The sequence below is a fragment of the Megalobrama amblycephala genome, linkage group LG17, assembly GCF_018812025.1.
Source record: "Megalobrama amblycephala isolate DHTTF-2021 linkage group LG17, ASM1881202v1, whole genome shotgun sequence".
Taxonomy (NCBI): Eukaryota; Metazoa; Chordata; class Actinopteri; order Cypriniformes; family Xenocyprididae; genus Megalobrama; species Megalobrama amblycephala.
This window is the reverse complement of record NC_063060.1, coordinates 1099049-1122724: the sequence shown is the minus strand read 5'-3', so window position 1 is coordinate 1122724 and position 23676 is coordinate 1099049. Positions and strand designations below refer to the sequence as shown.

General features: G+C 37.2%; 3 protein-coding genes across 3 annotated transcripts in view; 2 read left to right on the top strand and 1 right to left on the bottom strand.

Moving 5' to 3' along the window:
• The window catches only part of LOC125250858, a 13285-nt gene extending 10323 nt beyond the window's left edge, over window positions 1-2962 (top strand). Inside the window, exons 5-7 of the mRNA XM_048163645.1 lie at window positions 1643-1795; window positions 1892-1986; window positions 2215-2962. Coding sequence (XP_048019602.1) covers window positions 1643-1795; window positions 1892-1986; window positions 2215-2547 — 581 coding nt within the window. The 3' untranslated portion in view covers window positions 2548-2962. The remainder of the gene's footprint in view (window positions 1-1642; window positions 1796-1891; window positions 1987-2214) is intronic.
• Window positions 2963-5011: 2049 nt separating this feature from the next.
• Window positions 5012-12317, bottom strand: sf3a2 (splicing factor 3a, subunit 2). The gene is given in 9 exon segments (XM_048162930.1): window positions 5012-5542; window positions 5935-6003; window positions 6673-6813; window positions 7130-7179; window positions 10312-10421; window positions 10499-10545; window positions 10634-10702; window positions 10704-10861; window positions 12273-12317. Coding segments are annotated over 8 exon segments (912 nt in total). The 5' UTR covers window positions 10833-10861; window positions 12273-12317; the 3' UTR covers window positions 5012-5245.
• Window positions 12318-12929: 612 nt separating this feature from the next.
• Window positions 12930-21708, top strand: plekhj1 (pleckstrin homology domain containing, family J member 1). Its single transcript, XM_048162931.1, has 6 exons — window positions 12930-13242; window positions 16105-16172; window positions 16256-16322; window positions 16509-16599; window positions 16674-16737; window positions 20441-21708. Exons 1-6 carry the CDS (start codon window positions 13149-13151, stop codon window positions 20522-20524), a joined length of 468 nt encoding a protein of 155 aa, XP_048018888.1. The 5' UTR covers window positions 12930-13148; the 3' UTR covers window positions 20525-21708.
• The last annotated feature ends 1968 nt before the right edge of the window (window positions 21709-23676 follow it).

Here is a 23676-nt window from a genome sequence, read left to right as displayed (position 1 = left end):
GATGTCATCTTAAGGGGTTTAGACGGCAGAACCGGAGCCTTCAGTGTCGGCGCGCTACCCGTGACGAGATAGTTAGCAAACGTCTCGTCAATGGGGGGCATCGACACATACCCATGCTGGCCCAATTCCTCCACATCAGCGAAATTCCCCCGCTGATGCAAATGAATCCTGGCCGAGTATGGGTTCTTCCATGCCTTCCCCACCTCAACATGTAGGTCGGGAAGGAATGGAAGGCTCGCAGGAATTATAGGGTTGTGGTCAGATAGAAAACGTTCGTCCAATCTGCCACGAACGGGCTCTTTCCTGACGCGCTGCCACGGCAGCTGCAGCCTGCCTGCAGCGCGTTCCACAACCTCCAATAATTCCACATATGCTGGACAGGGAGGCTTGGAAGGGAAAGAAGCAACCTCAGTCACTTCTTCCTCTTCCAACGCCATCTCCTGCTCTCGGGGGCTCTCAGCCAGAAGAGCACTCGCTCCTGGATCCGATGATGTCAAGGAGATGGCATCATCGTCATCCAGCAGCTCATCCCCGCCAGCCGCCGCTTGAGGTTGAGAGACCGTGACACCTCTCTCAAACTTAGCGGCGAGCTCCACCTGTGACCCCCATGAATGCAGCCGCCGCTCGGCCTCAGCACGAGCAGGACCAGATCCACCGGGCACAGGTGTAGACGTCTCTCCCCTCGAGAAGAGCGTCAGGCGGGAACGGAGCGTTCTCATGGGAAAACGCTCACACAGCTCACAGCCAGTGTTCTCAAACGCCGACCGTGCGTGCTCTTCTCCCAGACATAACACACATAGGGTATGAGGATCCTCCGGGGTCAGAAACCTCGGACAAGGATCCGCACACTTCCTAAAACCTTTGCCCTCAGACATAGTTCTAGATACTCACAGTTTTGAATTAGAGAAATCGGACAGTGGCAAGACACAGGCAGTCCCTGAAAGACGAAAAGATAATGACTGCTCCCGCGGGCGCGCTTTTATACATCCGGGTCGCGCCCCTATGACGTCATAGGCTGTCGCCGGCCAATGAGCATTGGCGTTGTTGGATAGTTGGTTTTTCAGACACCCAGTCACGTGTGACGTTCCCCAAAGCGTGGCAACGCAGAGTTGAGTTCCCTTCGAAAGGGAACTGAAATTTAATGCAAAGTTTATCAGGGGAATGTAAACATTTTGCGAGCGAATGCAAAATTTCTCAGGGGAAGGAATAGTTTTGCAAAAAAAAGCATAAAAATATAACAAAATTTATCAGGGGAACGCAAATAATTTGCAAGCGAACGCAAAGTTTAACAGGGGACAGAATAGTCTTGCGAAAAAAGCATTGAAATATAACTTAAAATTTATCAGGTGAACACAAATAATTTGCGAGCGAATGCAAAGTTTCTTGGGGGAAGGAACAGTTTTGCAAAAAAAAGCATTGAAATATAACAAAGTTTATTAGGGGAACGCAAATATTTTGCGAGCGAATGCAAAGTTTCTCAGGGGAAGGAATAGTTTTGCGAGAAAAGCATTGAAATAAACCTTTTTTTTAATTTCCATCCCCATGTTCCCTTAGGAGCTCCATAATATTAGCATGTCACTAGCTCAAATGAAATGTAATTATGTGTTTGATCATGCATCTATTGTTCTGTCCGTCTGTTCAGCGTCGTTACGTAAAGCTCTGTCCATCCAGAATCTGACCCAGATCGAGACGCCGTGGGAGGGTGTGACGCTGAACAGGTGTCTGATCATCGCCATAACCATCCTGCTGCTGAGCTCCGGGCTTACAAAGAATACACGGCAAGTGTCAACTACAGGTCCAAATAATCTCATCTGGGGCTCAAATAACTTCTGAAAACGACAAATCTAGATGTCGGATCAAAATGATCGACAGTTGTTTTCTCCTCTCGCAGAGGCCGTCAGAGGCCGTAAGGATGTGAGTGAAGAGCTCACGGAGCTACATGAGAGACACGCTCTGGTTAAAAGAGGGAAAATAACACCACATGAGGTGAGAATAAAAACAAACACAAGGCCACAAGATAAACTCTTTAATTCACATCTGTGTATTTATTTGGTGAGCTAGAGAGTAATAATCAGGTTAATATACAGTTAGTTGATCTTTAATGATTATCCATTAAATAATTATAATAGAAACACTGTACAGATTTCACTGCAGAGGTCACAGAACAATATCTATATAAATGCTAATCATTCATCTCTGAATTGATACTCTTAGCCGGACACTTCCCTATGGGATATGTTGTTCTGGTGGATGGATGATGATGATGATGAAGGCTCTGGCAAGAGAAGAGTTTCCAGAGGCCTCAGACACCGGGCCCTTCCCAACCCCAGGCTCCTGAAGAAGAGAGAGACTAAATTCCCTGAGCGCCGAGGAAGAGGAAGACGACAAGTGGACGAGATTAAAGAGAGACTGACAAGACAGAAAGAAAAAGAGATGAAAGTCAAGAAGAAGGTAGAGGAAGAAAAGGAGGAGGACATAGAGAAGGTGAAGAAAGTAAAGAAACCAGCGAAAGAGAGCAAGCAAAAACCTGTGAAAGAGAGAAAGTAGGGATGCAAAGATGCCATTAAGGGAACGAGGATGTGTATGTGCTTCATTGTCATGAAAATGTCAATCTTAATGCTGCTTTTTATTAGAAAAATATTTATTTTAATTATAGGGTTAAATCTAGGATTCACTTTCATATCCACACATTATGACCTGGACTGATGATAAACTCTATAATTTGGTGCTTTCTGTTTTTGCTTTGTAAAATATTGATGGTCCAACCATTAACCCCTTCCCTTCAGCACCTTTAAAACGTCTGCTAGCAAAACTCATCATCATATTAAGTTTCAGATAGCACTGAAATAATTCATTATTTTGTGAGATCAATAAGTTAAAGTAACAAGCATAAATACTACATAGTTTCTTTTGGATGTTTAAGTCTATATTGTGCAAAAGTAAAGCTTTTTTAAAATGTAAACTGAGTTTTTCTCTTGAGCTCTTTTTAAAGTTGCTTAAAATCACTGCCTTTTTATATGTTCTCCTAACAATATTGTTTCTGGTGTTTAAGTCAATCATTACTAGTACTAGTGAGCTGTTACTTTACTAAGCGTTCAAAGTGATTCTTGCTTGCTGGAAATCAAAACAAGCACCAAAATCCCATGAGCTTCAAACACCTTATCAAACACCAAAGAGAATGTATGGAAGGCCAAAAGCGTCAAAAACATGTGAATTTTAACACATCAACATATATTTCACGTTAATTACGAGTTGTTTGCGCGTGAAAAATCTATGCATTAAATATGCATACTCATCACATATTTAGCGTGTGAAATACAGGTTAACCCTTAAATGCATACCTCGACGTCATTCACTACCCTCCTCCTCGTTCATTTTTTAAAGTTAGACATCAACCTTCTTGGTATTCCTCAATCAATTCATATTAAGAATATAACAAGAAAAAAATCATAAAATTATAAAAGAATGCCTATTTTTGTATTCATTTTTTTTAAAAATTGTATAGGGTCGCAAACGACCCGAGGTGTGTATGAGTGTACGTATATCTTTTCTGCACAACAATAATTGAATCTTAGATGACAGAATAAGTGCAATTCACCTTTATTCCACAAGGTGGCAATGTCTGAAACACAATGCTGAAGTGACGACTCATTGACAGAAAACAAAATAAGAGAAACATGAAATGGCTCAGCAATTTACTGCAGAGCAAGTATTGAACGCAATCAAATATGACTGTCACTCTTAACTGGATGGATCTGGTGAAGCTGTTAGCGATCGAAATATTGATTTTGAAGATGTTGAAAATGATATAGTTCTGAGAATATGTTTGAGATCGCAAATGGGCTCATATTCGTGATCTCAAACATAAAACTAGCCCATTATTTGCTGAATTTACTGGGAAATTAATGAGCTCTGACGAGGACAGTGATGATGGCATAAAACATCTGCTCAAACAGAGCCCTTTCAAGCTCCAAAAGGTAACAAAATATGATTTATTTTATTCTTCTGTAATTGTTACTCTAATATCAGAGGAGTTTTATATTATCACGACAAGTAGAGATCCTTCCGTGTTAGATATAGATCCGGGTCGATAAAGACCCGAATATGTAAGAATGATTGGCGAAACAGTCATGCATTTAAGGGTTAAATACATGTGAAATTTGAGCTATTTATGTGTTTTTGACGTGGTAAAATTCAAGTGTTTTTGGCCCTTTTGGCGTTCCATAAGAATGGCGCCTTGTCCTAATTAGACACGATGCGATAAGATTCCAGCAACAAACAATTTTTCTGTCTACACCAGACGCGACGTGACTCCAAAACGCGATAGTCAATTAAACATCACAGCCAATCAGAAGAGCGCATGGGCGGGCTCTCGGCAAGCTCCTAGCACATAATCAAATTCACGAATATTACACCATTTTTAACATGATTGAAAATGCATACGGAGTTACTGAAACCATCTTTGTCATAGAAAACACCTGTCTGTTCACAATGACTAAACAGTTTGAACATTCGTTTCATTTTATTTATTTTGAAGATCTGAGGTGAATTGTCCATTGTTGCTTTCAGTATGACTATAAAAGACACAAAGTTAAATTCAAACTCACATTAGACGGTTTTGACATTAAAGCACATAAACAGTACCCGAGATTATCATTTTTATACTTTGTTGTTTTAGCCGTGACGTCACAGAAAAATAGAAACGTTTCTAAAATAGAATCATCGCTTGTCGTGGCTAGGACAAAAACTCAGATTAATGTGGAAAAGATAGCTTTGTTTTTTTATGGAATATTGCAGTGTTTCAGAATATCTTCTCCTCCCTCTTCTCTTCTCTGATGATGAGGGCGGGGCAACCTGTCACTCACATGAGATCCACCAATAGCAAACCACAACCATCCAATCAATTCCCACAGACAAAAATCAAGCCCCGCCCTACATTTGTTCTTGTTTGCAAAGCAGTTTCATTTAGATATACGTCACAATAGGGAAGAAAAGACCAGCACAAGCTCCATTTCATGTCGACTTTAAGGAGGTTTTAATAATAATAAAAAAAGCATAAAAATAACATTTGGACATTGTCCATCATTGGACAAGAGCAGTGAGATCCTCTTCACTGAAGTCTCAATCTGTATAAATTCACAAAACTACATATTTTGAGGGTTAAGCACATGAAATTGAAGAAACGCTGGTTTACAAACGTGTCCATGTGCGTCTACAGAAATACAAATGAATCATTTAGAGACGATCATGGATGTCCAGCATTATGTGGCATCCCGTCAGAGGGGAGCGGCGGCCTCAGGTGAGGGGGTAGTGCACCTGGAGGGGGCATTTGTGGGGGCATGTGATGCGGGACGGGGGCTCCGGGGGGCAGAGGGGGCATTCCTGGGATTCCTCCAGGCGGTGGCGGCGGCATGGAGTCACCGAGCGGACGTGGGCCGAGTCCAGTGATCAGCGAAGGTGGACGCTTCACGCCGACCGGCGCTCCCTGTCCCGGTGGAGGGGGCATAGCTTTCTCCATCTTAAAGTGAAACTGCAGGAAAAACTGAAAGAGAAGGAGAGATTGTGTATTCAGCAAATAGTGATGGTTGGTTGGTGTTTTAACGGCATGAAAGCTTCTGACAGCAAACACTTTAAAAGAAAGGTCATGGTGAGTAACAAGTAAAAAAAAAACTATTCTGCTTTTTTCCATGTTTATCTTTCTTTAGTGTGTAATGTTGCTGTTTGAGCATGAAAAAGCTCTGCAAAGCTCCAAAGTCGCTCCAGCAGGAGTTATTCTCCATCAGTGTCAGTGTTTCTGAACTCCCTGAAAGGCCTCCATTGTAGTCTCTTAAGTTCTACTAGACTGGAACATAGCGATGGATCTTCATTTGATACTTGTGTCAGCACATAGAAAACTATCTACCAAATTATTATTATTTTTTTATCCATTCTCACCTGTTTTGTTTCCCTGTTCCAGTGTGTCCAAAAACGGGTCTCGGCTTTATCAATCTCTCGACTGGGAACCTGACAATACGACAGGAGCAATAACACATTAGAAACTCACATTTTAAATAGTATTTTTAAAACCTGAATTCATCTTTAAATGTAATTGTGTGTCTATTGATGCCTGATGAAGGTCATGCAACCGAAACGTTGCTAATAAAATATTTTTGATGCGTTTTTACAAGTATTGATAGTGTGCGGGATTCTTAAAAATACCAAACGTAATTTTAAAAACATTCTAGAATTAGTTATTCTTATATAACATATTACTTTTTTAAAGTAACAAGTAATGCATTACTTTAAATTTACAACAAAGCATCAGAGTTACTTTTCAAATAAGTAACACAAATTACTGTTTTCTTATTTATTGACATCTATTGTATGGGTGTAAAATTATATTTCCTTCAGTCTGAGGCTTATTCATTTCACTTTTAGAGTGAAATGGCCTTTACATTTGCTAAAAATAGTACTTTTTTTTGTTAATAAACAAAAAACAAGCAAGCCAGCCCAGCCCAGGTGAGAAAGAGTAACACAAAATTAATGTAACACATTTCGTTCCATAAAAAGTAACAAAGCAGCGCAAATAGTTACTTTTTTAGGGAGTAACGCATTACTTGGGTCATTAAGTTTGATTAAACTATTTTCACAATCCCCACTAGTTCCACAAGACAGATGTCTAATTCAACAGACCTTGAATGCGATGGTTTCATACGGCTCAGCAGCGAACAGAAGATACTGCCAGCGACGGTCTGGAGGCTCGATTCTCTGCTCATATGCTGACATGAAGCGATGCCTCGGCCCGATGCCTTCTGCTATCTCTGGGTAATCAATCTGAAGAACAAGGTTTGTTGTCAAAGGTTTGAAGATCAACATTACAAGAGAAAAACATTTACTTTGCAGATGGCTCTTGAATTTCAGAGCATTAACCCTGAACAGACCAAAACATCCAGTTTCTCAAAAACAGACAGGAATTACTGGGCCAGTTGCACATGTTAAGACTGTGAAAACTAGCCAAACTAATCAGCCTTATTACTTTTCCCATTCAAATCAGACAGATCTACCTTTTTATGTAACTTTTTCTTTCTTTTTTTTTTTTTTTTAATTCAGATTATTCTAAGCAGTTTATGCAACCAGCCACTGGACTTACCTGGAAAAGCAGACTCTGCTGTCCGACCTCTGGATCCCTTTGTTTGGTTACTATGGTAAAATAAAAAAATAGGCACGCTTGTTAATCAATGAAATTGAGATCGGTACTGGATTCTTACAGATTTTGAACTATGAATTTCCATGACTGTCCAGTCGTTTGTGATCATTTTATGGACGTTGCTTGCACTGATACAAAATTTCTCTGCCGATTATTCAGAATTATCTCTGCTGATGCCAATACCAATAACCGATTATTCAAAATGATATCTGCTGATGCCTATACGATAATTCAGAATATCTGCCATTGCCAATACCGATAACCGATTATTCCGAATGATATCAGCCGATACAATACCAATAACCGATTATTCCGAATATTTGCTGATGCCAATACCAATAACTGATTATTCAAAATGATATCTGCCGATGCGATAATTCAGAATATCTGCCATTGCCAGTACCAATAACCAATTATTCAGAATTATATCTGCCAATGCCAGTACCAATAACCGATTATTCAGAATTATATCAGCCAATACCATACGATAACCAATTATTCAGAATATCTGCCGATGCCAATCGATAACCGATTATTCCGAATGATATCAGCCGATACAATACCAATAACCGATTATTCCGAATATTTGCTGATGCCAATACCAATAACTGATTATTCAAATGATATCTGCTGATGCGATAATTCAGAATATCTGCCATTGCCAGTACCAATAACCAATTATTCAGAATTATATCTGCCAATGCCAGTACCAATAACCGATTATTCAGAATTATATCAGCCAATACCAATACCGATAACCAATTATTCAGAATATCTGCCGATGCCAATACCGATAACCGATTATTCAGAATGATATCAGCCGATACAATACCAATAACCGATTATTCAGAATATTTGCTGATGCCAATACCAATAACTGATTATTCAAAATGATATCTGCCGATGCGATAATTCAGAATATCTGCCATTGCCAGTACCAATAACCAATTATTCAGAATTATATCTGCCAATGCCAGTACCAATAACCGATTATTCAGAATTATATCTGCCAATGCGATAATTCAGAATATCTGCCATTGCCAGTACCAATAACCGATTATTCAGAATGATATCAGCCGATACCAATACCAATAACCAAATATTCAGAGTGACATCAGCCAATACCAATACCGATAACCGGCTATTCAGAAGGATATCAGCTGATGCCAATACCGATAACCGATTATTCAGAATGATATCCGCCGATGCCAATACCGATAACCGATTATTCAGAATGATATTTGCTGATGCGATAATTCAGAATATCTGCCATTGCCAGTACCGATAACCACTGATTATTCAGAATTGATATCTGCTGCCAATGCCAAGTACCGATAACCGATTATTCAGAATGATATCAGCCGATACCAATACCGATAACTGATTATTCAGAATGATATCTGCTGATACCAATACCGATAACTGATTATTCAGAATGATATCTGCTGATGCCAATACCGATAACCGATTATTCAGAATGATATCAGCCGATACCAATACCGATAACCGATTATTCAGAATGATATCAGCCTGATGCCAATACCGATAACCGATTATTCAGAATGATATTTGCTGATGCCAATACCGATAACTGATTATTCAGAATGATATCTGCCGATGCGATAATTCAGAATATCTGCCATTGCCAGTACCAATAACCATGATTATTCAGAATGATATCTGCCAATGCCAATACCGATAACCGATTATTCAGAATGATATCTGCCAATGCCAAGTACCAATAACCATGATTATTCAGAATGATATCTGCCAATGCCAAGTACCGATAACCATGATTATTCAGAATTGATATCTGCCAATGCCAGTACCACCGATAACTGATTATTCAGAATGATATCAGCCGATACCAATACCGATAACTGATTATTCAGAATGATATGCCGATCAATGATAACCCAGAATGATCTGCTGATACCAATACCGATAACCGATTAATCAGAATGATATCAGCCGATACGATAAATGATTATTCAATACCACCGATAACTGATTATTCAGAATGATATCTGCCAATGCGATAATTCAGAATATCTGCCATTGCCAGTACCAATAACCGATTATTCAGAATGATATCAGCCGATACCAATACCGATAACCAACTGATTATTCAGAGTGACATCAGATACCAATACCAATACCGATACCAATACCGGCAGAATGATATCAGCCGATACCAATACCGATAAATGATTATTCAGAATGATATCTGATTATTCAGAATGATATCAGCCGATACCAATACCGATAACCGATTATTCAGAATGATATCAGCCGATGCCAATACCGATAACCGATTATTCAGAATGATATTTGCTGATGCCAATGCCAATACCAATACCAATACCCGACTATTCGGAATATCTGCCGATACCGATAGCCGATTATTCAGAATGATATCTGCTGAAGCCAATATAGATTATTCAGATTGATATCTGCTGAAGCCAATATAGATTATTCAGATTGATATCTGCGATGACCGATTATTCGGAATGATATCTGCCAATGCCAATAATCGATTATTCAGAATGATATCCATTTTTAAACAATCGACTAATGATGACAGATAGTGAAAATCATTGTTTTTATTGGCCGATACCGATTACTGGCCGATACATCGATGCAACTCTAATTTAAACAATTATAATATTTAATGTACAACTGTATCTAATAAGAAAACAACAGGAAAATAACTCTAGACAACTAGAAAAAGTGAAGTATACAAAAAAATGTACTTCATTTCAATGTTTTCAACCATACTGCTTTATATTCATATCACACAACGTTGTAAACATGAACTTGCCCCAAAAATGCACACGCACACTTGAAGATGGATGCCATTAAAGTCTTTACATACCTGTTTTAAAATCAGCATACATCATATGTTTTACTACAGTATTGGTGCTACGTTTATGAGCTTAATCGCATTAATTTGATCGAAGTCTCTTGTTTACATGAGGTAAAGTTTAATCGCAATATTACATGAGAGTGCTTATAAACGTAGTCAATGGGAAGCGTGTCTATAAATCAAACGAAAGGGATTCATTCAACTAAACTGAATCAATCCTTTTTGTTCTGCTTATGAATGAGGCTCAATGATGTCACACCTTTATAACCCGGTCTGCCAATCTTGACAAACTTCTTCACTTCAACCTTGACTTTCTCTGGGGCAGGTTGTGCCGGGGCGTCCTTTGCCTCTTTTGCGGCTCGTCTCGCTCTAAAACAGAAAAGCACAGGTTACCCAATACGTTCCTGCTCCTCATCCTGATAATCATGTGTAAATGCTGCACTTACAGGTTAGACTGGTGCTTTTTGCCTTGTGTGTGAGCGAGATAACTTCCCTAGAAGACAAAAATCACAAACACAATTCACATTTAAGGGTGAACGAAACGCATTCATGTTCATGAAGTGCATTAATGTTACGCATACCTCATTATTGTGAAGTGTGAGACACAGTTTACACTCATAAGAACCCAAGTGGTTTTTCATGAAGTATGGGATCTTTATTGATGTCTATTGTCTCAAGCGCAAGCTGCCGCAGTCGCTCACGCCGGTCTCGGTTGCTCTCGGACGACGAGGCGACGCCGCCGCTGCCCGTTTTCCCTCCAGCTCTGTGCTGGAAATCCATGATGGCGGATCCTCACACTGCTGCTACTGCTGAAACCAAGCAAAGAGGGAAACACATTTAAAGGGGACAGATGATGGATTCTTGATCTCTTGAATGGAATTTTCAGAACTCAAAATTTCATACACGGTCCACTCAGTCGGAAATCGAATACTTCTCTACAAGATAGTATGCGAAAACAGTATGTGACAAAAGTACTACTTCCGAATACAGGGGCTGCATCCGAAATTGAATACTTCCCTACTACATAGTATGCGAAAAACAGTATGTGACAAAAGTAGCAAGTCCGAATACATAGGCTGCATCCAAAATCGAATGCTTCCCTAGTACATAGTATGCGAAAAACAGCATGTGACAAAAGTAGCATGTCCGAATACATAGGCTGCATCCAAAATCGAATGCTTTTGTAGTATATAGTATGCGAAATACAGTATGTGACAAAAGCAGTATGTCCGAATACATAGGCTGCATCCGAAATCGAATACTTCCCTAGTATATAGTATGCAAACAGTGTGTGACAAAAGTAGCATGTTCAAATACATTGGCTGCATCCAAAATCGAATGCTTCTCTAGTATATAGTATGCGAAAAACAGTATGTGCCAAAAGTAGCATGTCTGAATACATAGGCTGCATCCGAAATTGAATACTTCCCTAGTACATAGTATGCGAAAAACAGCATGTGACAAAAGTAGCATGTCCGAATACATAGGCTGCATCCAAAATCGAATGCTTCTCTAGTATATAGTATGCGAAAAACAGTATGTGACAAAAGCAGTATGTCCGAATACATAGGCTGCATCCGAAATCGAATACTTCCCTAGTATATAGTATGCAAACAGTGTGTGACAAAAGTAGCATGTTCAAATACATTGGCTGCATCCAAAATCGAATGCTTCTCTAGTATATAGTATGCGAAAAACAGTATGTGACAAAAGTAGCATGTCTGAATACATAGGCTGCATCCGAAATCGAATACTTCCATAGTACATAGTATGCGAAAAACAGTATGTGACAAAAGTAGCATGTCTGAATACATTGGCTGCATCCGAAAGTATATAGTATGTATATAGTCCCTAGTAGCCTATATAGTAAGCGAAAAACAGTATGTGGCAAAAGTAGTATGTCCAAATACATTGGCTGCATCCGAAATCGAATACTTCCCTAGTATTTAGTATGCAAAAACAGTATGTGTCAAAAGTAGCAGGTTCGAATACATGGGCTGCATCCGAAATTGAATATTTGCCTACTACAAGCGATATTGACTAGGTCACGTGACAGTAACAACATGGCGGATGTGGTACTCTGAATTTTATTCATACTATATAAAATGTACTTTTTAAAGACAGCGAAGTAAATTCATATTCAAATGTAGTACCTACTCGATGATGGCCAATAATAAAAGAGAACAGTTTTATGATTATTTTACATTAATTAGTACTTACTTACAGTCTGAGAGTTACAGCTTGTTAAATAGTAAAGGTCTGAGAGAGAGTGGAAAATAGTAAAAAAAAAAAAAAAAACATTATGATTGTTTACAAAAATGTACAATACGATCCCATTTTAGGCTAAGTGTAAGGTTAAACTTATCAATTAAAATAGAATCATGCATAAATAATGATATATAACACAATAGTGTCTAACAGAGCTGGATCAACTTCAAAGCTGCACTTTCAATGAACAATAACAAACGCGCAAAGCGTATTAAAAGACAGAGTTTAGTTTGGTGTTATCGGTCTTTTAAAAGCGAAAATAAGTATCATTTTTATCGAAAATCATCTTGAAAACATTTTTACCTAACGTCCAGATCACGCTTGCCGCCGTCGCAGATGTAATGCGCATGCGCGGTGAGTGATGCACTTCCTGTTCCTGTTATTTTGACATGCAAAACTTTATTGAAACAAATAGCAATGCAGTGATACATTCCAAGTGTGTGTTTTATTTGGAAAAGTGTGTGTTTTACTAAAAATAAACGATAATGCGCATTTAAAACAGCGAAATTAAAATTAAAAAGCTTAACATTTCTTTGTAGTTATTATTATAAAGACATTTTAAAATGTGTCCCTTATATATTTGTGTACAGACAGCGCCCTCTGTCGGCTGCATGTGTTCAGTTTGTTTGTTTGGGTGTGTGTGTGTGTTTAGTATCAGACACGTTTGATGCCGCAGAAACAGATGAGCTCCTGAACACAGCAGCAGAATGACTGACAGTCCGGGTGAGGAGTATCTGATCTGACTCTGATGTTATCAGGGATGAAAACGGCTGTTTAAAATCATAAAATGCTATTTAATGAGACGAAACTGCTGTCAAAGAGCTAAAAATGCGATTTAACGAGAAGGAGCTGGTGTTCCTGAGCCGCCAGCCGTCAGAGAGAGCGGCCGAGCTGGGCATGAGAGGCCCGAAGAAAGGAGACGGTAAGAGCCGATCATTTCATCACGAGTTTCTGTAAACCATCGTGTTTAGGTCGCAAGACGCGAGAAAACTAAACATAATCAACGACAGAACTTTAAGACTGTCCCATTACGATCGATGTTGTGATTCGGAATAGCATACTAGCGTACTACTCGTGCTATTTCTGTCTTGTAAAGATGTGACAGAAATAATAAAACTAGTATGCTATTCCATTACGTACTCCAACTGCGGGTCACATGACCTTCACTACGCGCACTCTGATAGGTGCTGTATTTGCATAAAGTTGATCGCCTCAGAATCGCTTCCATGTTTACGCGACACCGTTCAACTATAAACTTTTTATGCCTTTTGGCCGTTCATTTACACGACAGCGGCGTTTAGGTTGCCTGATAACAAGTTTTGGAAAACGATACCGTTATCATCTCTGTGTAAACTACAAAAACACGAATGACGTCATGTTCATGCATATTACGTATTTTAGTCTATAAGTATGGAGGACCAGGAGTGCCACTTAAAAATAAAAAGAAGAATCAACGACAAAACTAAATGAACCGAACATGTCCCCTCCCTGGTCACCATACCAACTGTCCAATGACAGTGAGTGTTACAAGTGAGAGAGGATTGGCTCTTCAAATTGAGGCGAAAGTTGATTGGTTGCTCCCACGTGTGTACTGTCCAATGGCATTTTACCACTCGATTGACAAATGGATAAAGAAAAGCATTTGGCAAAGAAAAGCAACTGGTAAATAGATTAAGAAAAGCATTTGTGCCAAATTCTTTTTAACAAAGCGATTTAAATGCGCATTTAAAATGATTTACTAATGTACTTTTTATTGTTTTATTGATCTACGTTTTAAAAAATGAATTAAATATCCCATTTCAAATTTGTCTATTTATTTATACATTCAAAAAAGATTTTTTAAATTTATTGTTTTATTAAACTACATTTAAAAAAGGAATTAAATAAACAACTTTAAATATGTATATTAATTTGCCCATATAAAAAGTGAATCATTTATATACATTTTTATGTTTGAATTATTAAATTAATTAATTGATTCTTCTTTTTATTTTTAAGTGGCACCCCTGGTCCTCCATATATAAGTGTGTAGCCTATCATGAATAATACAGCGTCTTTGTTCAATGTTGAGTCTGAAATCGCATATTCTCTACTATACAGTTTGCGAAAAAACAGTACTTTATGCTGAATTTGCATAAAGTTGATCGCCTCATCGCCAAGGATCGCTTCCATGTTTACGCAAGGTGTTTTCAACTATAAACGGAAAACTTTTTATGCCTTTTGGCCATTCGTTTACACGATAGCTGCGTTTTGGTTGCCTGAATACGCAAGCTTAAATGCAAGTTTTGGAAAACGATACCGTTATCATCTCTGTGTAAACTACAAAAACACGAATGACATCATGTTCATGCATATTACGTTTTTCAGTCTATAAGAGCGTAGCCTAACATGAGCGTCTTTGTTCAACGTTGAGTCTGAAATCGCATATTTCTCTACTATACGGTTTGCGAAAAAACAGTACTTGATGCTGTATTTGCATAAAGTTTATCGCCTCATCGCCAAGGATCGCTTCCATGTTTACGCGACACATTTTTAACTATAAACGGAAAACTTTTTATGCCTTTTGGCTATTCGTTTACACAACAGCAGCGTGTAAGCTTAAACGCAAGTTTTTGAAAACGATACCGTTATCATCAACTACAAAACCACAAATGACGTCATGTTCATGCATATTACGTTTTTTCAGCCTATAAGAGCGTAGCCTAACATAATTAATACAGGGTTTTTAATCGTTTTCGCATTGACAATGTTGTCGTATGTACGCGAAAACACAAAGGAAAAACTTTTCTGATTTTAGTACATTGTTGTCGTGTTAATGTACACTTAGAAATGAAATTTTTAATCAATGAGCTTATCTCAAGTTGTAAGAATGCAACAAAACTACAACACTCATAAGTTGCACTCAACCGTGTAGTGTATGAATTTTATAAGGTTATTTTGTCTTTCAACATAAGAGTCTGATAGTCCCTCCCCCTCCGTTACGTAATTAAAGTTGCGACAGTTGAGTCCGAAATCGCTAACTTCTCTACTATACAGTTTGCGAAAAACAGTACGACAGAAGAGTAGTGATAGGTAGTTGCTCTGTATTTGCATAAAGTTGATCGCCTCATCACCAAGGATCGCTTCCATGTTAGGGGACGTTTACGCGACACTGTTTTCATAACGTTTTTCTTTGTCATCTTAAAATTGTCAACATTTAAAATTAAATTTATAACAAAGCTGTCATGATGCAACATCACTATAACATTGGCAAGATGATCGACGAGACTGAAAGGTTACGCAAGAACTGGAACTTTCTCGTAATATTCCACGAAGTTGTCGGAATGCAACGAAATTACAAAACTCGTAATCATCTAAACTGCTGCGATGTGACATGCCTAGACCACCCTGTTATAATTAGTTATGGCGTTTCTATGCAATGCGTCAGGAGGCGGATCATGTGACATCCACTACGTGTGCTCCCATTGGCTGTTACTGTATTTGCATTGTCAAATCAGCGATCATGTCGTCTCAAATCACCATCATTTGCAATAAATGTTACAATCAATAAAAATAAGCTTTATTTTATATATTGCCTCTGATTCTGTAAAATGTAGTTTCTCAAAGCACTTTACATAGTAAATAATAATAATAAAAATACAAAAACCAACAGAGAATAAAAATGTAACTAAACACTAAATGTGCACTAAAAAGCCAATCTAAATTAGTTTTATTTAAGATTTTGACTGCTCTTGTTTTGGTTGAGACGAGGTTTGACTTAATTCTCTTCTGTTTCCTACCACAGTTGTGAAGAAGCGCCTAGTGAAGCTGATCGTTAATTTCCTGTTCTACTTTCGGACCGATGAGGACGAGGTGAGTGCGGTATGAGCGTCTGATCTCAATCTCAACACCATCGCGGTCACATTCATTTCAGTTTGATTTGCTTGTGTTTTCAGCCCATCGGCGCTCTGCTGCTGGAACAGTGTCGCGTGGAGAGAGAAGACGATCATGTTTTCTCTATTGGTAAGAGCAGCAGTCACAGATTCACACATCAGTGCATTTGTGGTTTTAATGTTCTCAGTATCTCTTCCTTGTTTGACTCTTTAAAGAGAGTCTGTTGTCACCAAGTCTTGATGTTGTTTTGTTCTCTACTAGAACAGGTTGATTATTTTGGTTGATGACCTCACTGTGTTTCCTGTTGTTTTCCAGTGTTCCTGGACGAGGCCGAGAGGAAGTATTTGTTTGAATGCGATTCTCAGGAACAGTGTGTTGAGTGGATCGACGCCATCATTAAAGCCAGGTGTGTGAAGCTGACGTTACCCATCATCCTGTGCGTTTCCTGATTTATAACCGTAATCTGTTTCTGTCTCACAGTTATGAATTCATGCGCAAGAACCTGATCTACTACCGCACAGAAATCCATCGATTGACTGGAAAGGTGAGGGAATCAATGTTCATTAATGCAACCAATACCTCCTAGAATGATCACAATTAGAGTTTGCAAAAGTACCGACTTGGGTACTGAAATTTTAAAAATGTGACACTTTGGGCGCTGTTGAGTGGATTCGTAAACACTTCTGATTGGCCATTGTGTTGACGCGCTCATCAGATATGTCTGTGATTGAAGCACGGCAGCATTTGAAAACACGCGGAAGTGTTTGAATTTGAAAGTGACCGGTCCGCAATAGACGCCTGCTTTCAAACGCTCCCAGTGTAAGCGCTTGCTGAAGAGCGTCATTGATGACTATTTACAACGTTTTTCAAGTCTTGATCATTGTAGCCAATCACAGACATATCTGATGAGCACATGAACACAGTGGCCAATCAGAGGTGATTACGAATCCACTCAACAGCGCTCAAACATCATAATTTTACAATTTCAGTACCAACTTGGTACCGAAGTCGGTACTTTTGACAACTCTAGTTAGAATCATATACCACAGAGCTGCACGATTCTGGGTAAATTGAGAATGTTTTTTTTGTTTAAAATAAAGATCATGATTCTCCCACGATTCTGAATAGACAACTAAACAAAATAACCTGTAATTTACTAGAGCTTCTGGCAAAATTTTAATTGCTGCAGTCTATTTAATTATAATATTTGATTAATTTGAATGAATGATTTCACAAGATTTCACTTGTTTCATTACTGGATGAATCAGCATTTTTGAACAAATCACTTGAATGAATGATTCAGTTACACAAATACTTCACTTGTTTCATTACTGGATGAATCAGCATTTTTGAACAAATCTCTTGAATGAATGATTCAATGACTCGCTCATAAATACTTCACTCATTTCATTACTGGATGAATCAGTATTTTTGAATGAATCTCTTAAATGAATGATTCAATGACTCACTCATAAATACTTCACTTGTTTCATTACTGGATGAATCAGCATTTTTGAACAAATATCTTGAATGAATGATTCAATGACTCGCTCATAAATACTTCACTCATTTCATTACTGGATGAATCAGTGTTTTTGAATGAATCTCTTAAATGAATGATTCAATGATTCACTCATAAATACTTCACTTGTTTCATTACTGGATGAATCAGCATTTTTGAACAAATCTCTAGAATGAATGATTCAATGACTCAGTCATAAATACTTCACTTGTTTCATTACTAAATGAATCTGCGTTTTTGAACGAATCTCTTGAATGAATGATTCAATGACTCACTCATTAAGACTTCACTTGTTTCATTACTGGGTGAATCAGCGTTTTTGAACAAATCTCTTGAATGAATGATTCAATGACTCACTCACTAAGACTTCACTTGTTTCATTACAGGATGAATCAGCATTTTTGAACAAATCTCTTGAATGAATGATTCAATGACTCACTCCTTAAGACTTCACTTGTTTCATTACTGGGTGAATCAGCGTTTTTGAACAAATCTCTTGAATGAATGATTCAGTGACTCACTCATAAATACTTCACGTGTTTCATTACTGGATGAATCAGCATTTTTGAACAGATCTCTTGAATGAATGATTCAATGACTCATAAAGACTTCACTTGTTTCATTACTAGATGAATCTGCGTTTTTGAACGACTCTCTTGAATGAATGATTCAATGACTCACTCATTAAGACTTCACTTGTTTCATTACTGGATGAATTAGTGTTTTTGAATGAATCTCTTAAATGAATGATTCAATGACTCATTTATAAATACTTCACTTGTTTCATTACTGGATGAATCAGCATTTTTGAACGAATCTCTTGAATGAATGATTCAGTGACTCGCTCATAAATACTTCACTTGTTTCATAACGGGATGAATCAGCATTTTTGAACAAATCTCTTGAATGAATGATTCAATGACTCACTAATAAAGACTTCTTGTTTCTTTACTGGATGAATCATCATTTTTGAACAGATCTCTTGAATGAATGATTCAGTGACTCATACATTCTTCACTTGTTTCATTTCTGGATGAATCAGCGTTTTTGAACAAATCTCTTGAATGAATGATTCAGTGACTTGCTCATAAATACTTCACTTGTTTCATTACTGGATGAATCAGCGTTTTTGAACGAATCTCTTGAATGAATGATTCAATGACTCGCTCATAAATACTTCACTTGTTTCATTACTGGATGAATCATCGTTTTTGAACGAATCTCTTGAATGAATGATTCAATGACTCGCTCATAAATACTTCACTTGTTTCATTACTGGATGAATCATCGTTTTTGAACGAATCTCTTGAATTAATGATTCAGTGACGCACTCATAAATACTTCACGTGTTTCATTACTGGATGAATCAGCATTTTTGAACAGATCTCTTGAATGAATGATTCAATGACTCATAAAGACTTCACTTGTTTCATTACTAGATGAATCTGCGTTTTTGAACGACTCTCTTGAATGAATGATTCAATGACTCACTCATTAAGACTTCACTTGTTTCATTACTGGATGAATTAGTGTTTTTGAATGAATCTCTTAAATGAATGATTCAATGACTCATTTATAAATACTTCACTTGTTTCATTACTGGATGAATCAGCATTTTTGAACGAATCTCTTGAATGAATGATTCAGCGACTCACTCATAAATACTTCACTTGTTTCATTACTGGATGAATTAGTGTTTTTGAATGAATCTCTTAAATGAATGATTCAATGACTCATTTATAAATACTTCACTTGTTTCATTACTGGATGAATCAGCATTTTTGAACGAATCTCTTGAATGAATGATTCAGTGACTCGCTCATAAATACTTCACTTGTTTCATTACGGGATGAATCAGCATTTTTGAACAAATCTCTTGAATGAATGATTCAATGACTCACTCATAAAGACTTCTTGTTTCTTTACTGGATGAATCATCATTTTTGAACAGATCTCTTGAATGAATGATTCAGTGACTCATACATTCTTCACTTGTTTCATTACTGGATGAATCAGCGTTTTTGAACAAATCTCTTGAATGAATGATTCAGTGACTCGCTCATAAATACTTCACTTGTTTCATTACTGGATGAATCAGCGTTTTTGAACGAATCTCTTGAATGAATGATTCAATGACTCGCTCATAAATACTTCACTTGTTTCATTACTGGATGAATCATCGTTTTTGAACGAATCTCTTCAATGAATGATTCAATGACTCGCTCATAAATACTTCACTTGTTTCATTACTGGATGAATCATCGTTTTTGAACGAATCTCTTGAATGAATGATTCAGTGACTCGCTCATAAATACTTCACTTGTTTCATTACTGGATGAATCATCGTTTTTGAACGAATCTCTTGAATGAATGATTCAATGACTCGCTCATAAATACTTCACTTGTTTCATTACTGGATGAATCAGCGTTTTTGAACAAATCTCTTGAATGAATGATTCAATTTGTAAGACAGAAATAATGATGTTGTGTGGTTGAAAAGACTGTTTGTGAAGCTGTTTCATATCTATTCATGACGGCTCTCTCTGGCTCTGAATGTTCGCTGTGATCATACTTGTCAAAGGTTTAATAGACCGAGCCGAAACGTCGTCATTTAGGAATATGATCGTGTGTGTGTTTGAATTTAGATTGCAATCTTTTAACAATTAATCATGCAGTTTTGCCACATATTACTGATCATGCTCTGATCTAATGTGATCTCTTGCAGGACCCACTAGAGCAGTATGGGATATCAGAGGAAACACGCTTTCAGGTCAACAGTCTTCCTCCTCTGCCTTCTCCTCCCACATAAACGTACTCCTCGTGTTTCACATCATCATCTGGTTTTTCTGCTGTTTGGGGTTTTTGCTTGTTTTCTGTTTTTTCAGGTTGTTCTTCTTCTACAGTCTGCCAGTATCTAACACTGAACATTCTGACCTCTATAATCTTTTTATTTTACACATAGGTAATATTACTGTAATGAATGTCTGCTGAGTTTGAGCCAATTGCAATTAAAGGTTCTTCCCAATATCAAGGTCATTGTTAATGAGGACAGACTGAACTGGGTCGTTGTTTTAAAAACTGATTTCAGCACCTTTTGTTTTTATAACCATGATGTTAAAAAGGTTTGTAGTTTTCATGCATGCACTATATATCTTCAGCTGAAGTGCACTAAAGAGGATTTGTAGTTTTCCAGTGTTTTCTATTTTTCATTTCAAAAGCACTGAAGCTTTTCAGTCAACAGTTTCACTAAAAACATTATAGCTGCTTTGATTTTGTGCCTATGAATTTGTATAATGATCTGAATTCACCCCCAAATCAAAAGAAAAAAATAGAGAATTATATTTTTCTATAAAGTAAATTAAGCCTCTTTTAGGACTATTAAATTGTGACATTATTTTCATGACAATAAGCGCATTTACCCAGAAACCCTCATTACTGAGAAGCAAAGAAATAGAAACCATGATCAACATATTACTCTTCAAATGCACTACACAATTTAAGTCATTCAATAAATGCAATAATTTGTCAATGCAAACTCCTAAATGTAGGCTTTATTTACTTTATACAGAATGGGATTTCTTATTTTCCCTTTTGATTTTGTGGTGACATCTGACCTGTAAATTTCACGCGTTTAAACATCATGGCATTCACAAATTTGGTGTTTGTGAAGATAGCAGATTTAATCAATATGAGAGGGTTTTTGTTGAACTGTTGGATTATTCGTCAGTCTCAAAGGGCATTGAAAAGCGAAACATGAACTTGAACTGCTTTCCTTTAGACACAGTTTAATTTTAACCCTTTGTGCCTGTAACTTTACATTTGTATAAGTGATGAAACTATTGCAGACCTTAAAAGAGTATGAACATGTCAGCGCATCAGAATGTGAGGTTTATGAATGTTTTAAGCTTTTTTTCCTTCTATAATTTAGATTTCATAATTTATGTTCCTCATTTCAGTCTTATTTTTTGTTAATAAATCTCTTTTAAAAGATAAGTGTTTTTGATTTTATGCTGATTTATATGTCTCAGACAGTATCATCCAATGCAAGGAAATGTTCATATAAATACATTATAATATGAATGAATATCTGCCAGTGGGGTGTTTTCCCTATGAATTAAGTTTATTTTTCTGTCCCAATTGGCAGATATTTGTTCTTGTTTTAACCACAAACTTGATTTTGACACATTTCTTGACTCAATATCTCAGTCATTTTGCTCCTCCATCTTGATTTAAGAATGTTTAGATATTTGTGCAGGAAAACAAGACAGAAACACTGAGGAAGAACATTATTTTTTGCGGTGTTTGCACAATAACACTCAAATACTGCCATTCACCACTTTATTCAGGGAAACAGACAATGCTAATGTTTCCTGTTAAATACCACAAATCAGTCATTTTATGAATGCGACATGATTCTGACTCATTTTCAAGAACTCATAATATCATGGAGAAAGAATTTATGAATGTAACCCTGGACCACAAAACCAGTCGTAAGGGTGAATTTTTTGAAATTGAGATTTATACATCATCTGAAAACTGGTTTGTTGGGATAGAGCAATATTTGGTCGAGATACAACTATTTGAAAATCTGGAATCTGAGGGTGCAAAAAAATCTAAATATTGAGAAAATCACCTTTAAAGTTGTCCAAATGAAGTCCTTAGCAATGCATATCCACTCACAAAAATACATTTTTGATATATTTACGGTAGGAAATGTACAAAATATCTTCATGGAACATGATCTTTACTTAATATTCTAATGATTTTTGGCACAAAAGAAAATAATTTTGACCCATACAATGTATAGTTGGCTATTGCTACAATTACAAATATACCTGTGTGATTTATGACTGGTATTGTGGTCCAGGGTCACGTATAAAAAAGGCCTGTGAGCTCACAAACAAGTATTTTCAGAATATGACATACTTTATGTCAATGCATGTGACACATCTTTGGTTAAGGATGTTTAAATTGAATATGCACAAGCTCTGTGATTAGCAGTTAACTTACATTCATGTTTTAACCAGATTTTAAAATGTTGCATTAAAATGATTTGTGTATCTTGATCAAACAGGATGGATTTTTTTTCACACAAACACCAAACATCAAAAAATTCATCAGATCCTTTGATAACACTCTGCTTCTGATTCCCCCAATCAATGATATCACTTCCTGGAGGATGATGTTTTTCTATGGCGTCGCCGTCAAAGAATAATTAGCTGGTGAAGTGGATTTACTTGTTAATGAAAGTCATCGAGAGCATTGTAGCCTAATGTTTAAAGCAGATGTCTTAAAGGGTTAGTTCACCCAAAAATGAAAATTCTGTCATTAATTACTCACCCTCATGTCGTTCCACACCCGTAAGACCTTCGTTTATCTTCAGAACACAAATTAAGATATTTTTGTTGAAATCCGATGACTCAGTGCTGCCTGAGCAATGGCATTTCCTCTCTCAAGATCCATTAATGTACTAAAAACATATTTAAATCAGTTCATGTGAGTACAGTGGTTCAATATTAATATTATAAAGCCACGAGAATATTTTTGGTGCGCCAAAAAAACAAAATAATGACTTATATAGTGATGGCCGATTTCAAAACACTGCTTCAGGAAGCTTCGGAGCGTTATGAATCAGTGTGTCGAATCAGCGGTTCAGAGCACCAAAGTCACATGATTTCAGCAGTTTGGCGGTTTGACACGCGATCCGAATCATGATTCGACACAAAAGATTCATAACGCTCTGAAGCTTCCTGAAGCAGTGTTTTGAAATTGGTCATCGCTATATAAGTTGTTATTTTGTGTTTTTTTCTGGCGCACCAAAAATATTCTTGTCGCTTTATAATATTAATATTGAGCCACTGTACTCACATGAACTGATTTAAATATGTTTTTAGTACATTAATGGATCTTGAGAGAGGAAATGTCATTGCTCAGGCCTCACTGAGCCATCGGATTTCATCA

Coding starts and splice junctions, on each gene's coding strand:
- plekhj1 (XM_048162931.1), top strand. CDS start 13,149: ATGCGATTTAACGAGAAGGAGCTGGTGTTCCTGAGCCGCCAGCCGTCA. Junction 13,243..16,104: donor AGGCCCGAAGAAAGGAGACG/GTAAGAGCCGAT, acceptor TTCCTACCACAG/TTGTGAAGAAGCGCCTAGTG. Junction 16,173..16,255: donor TTCGGACCGATGAGGACGAG/GTGAGTGCGGTA, acceptor TTGTGTTTTCAG/CCCATCGGCGCTCTGCTGCT.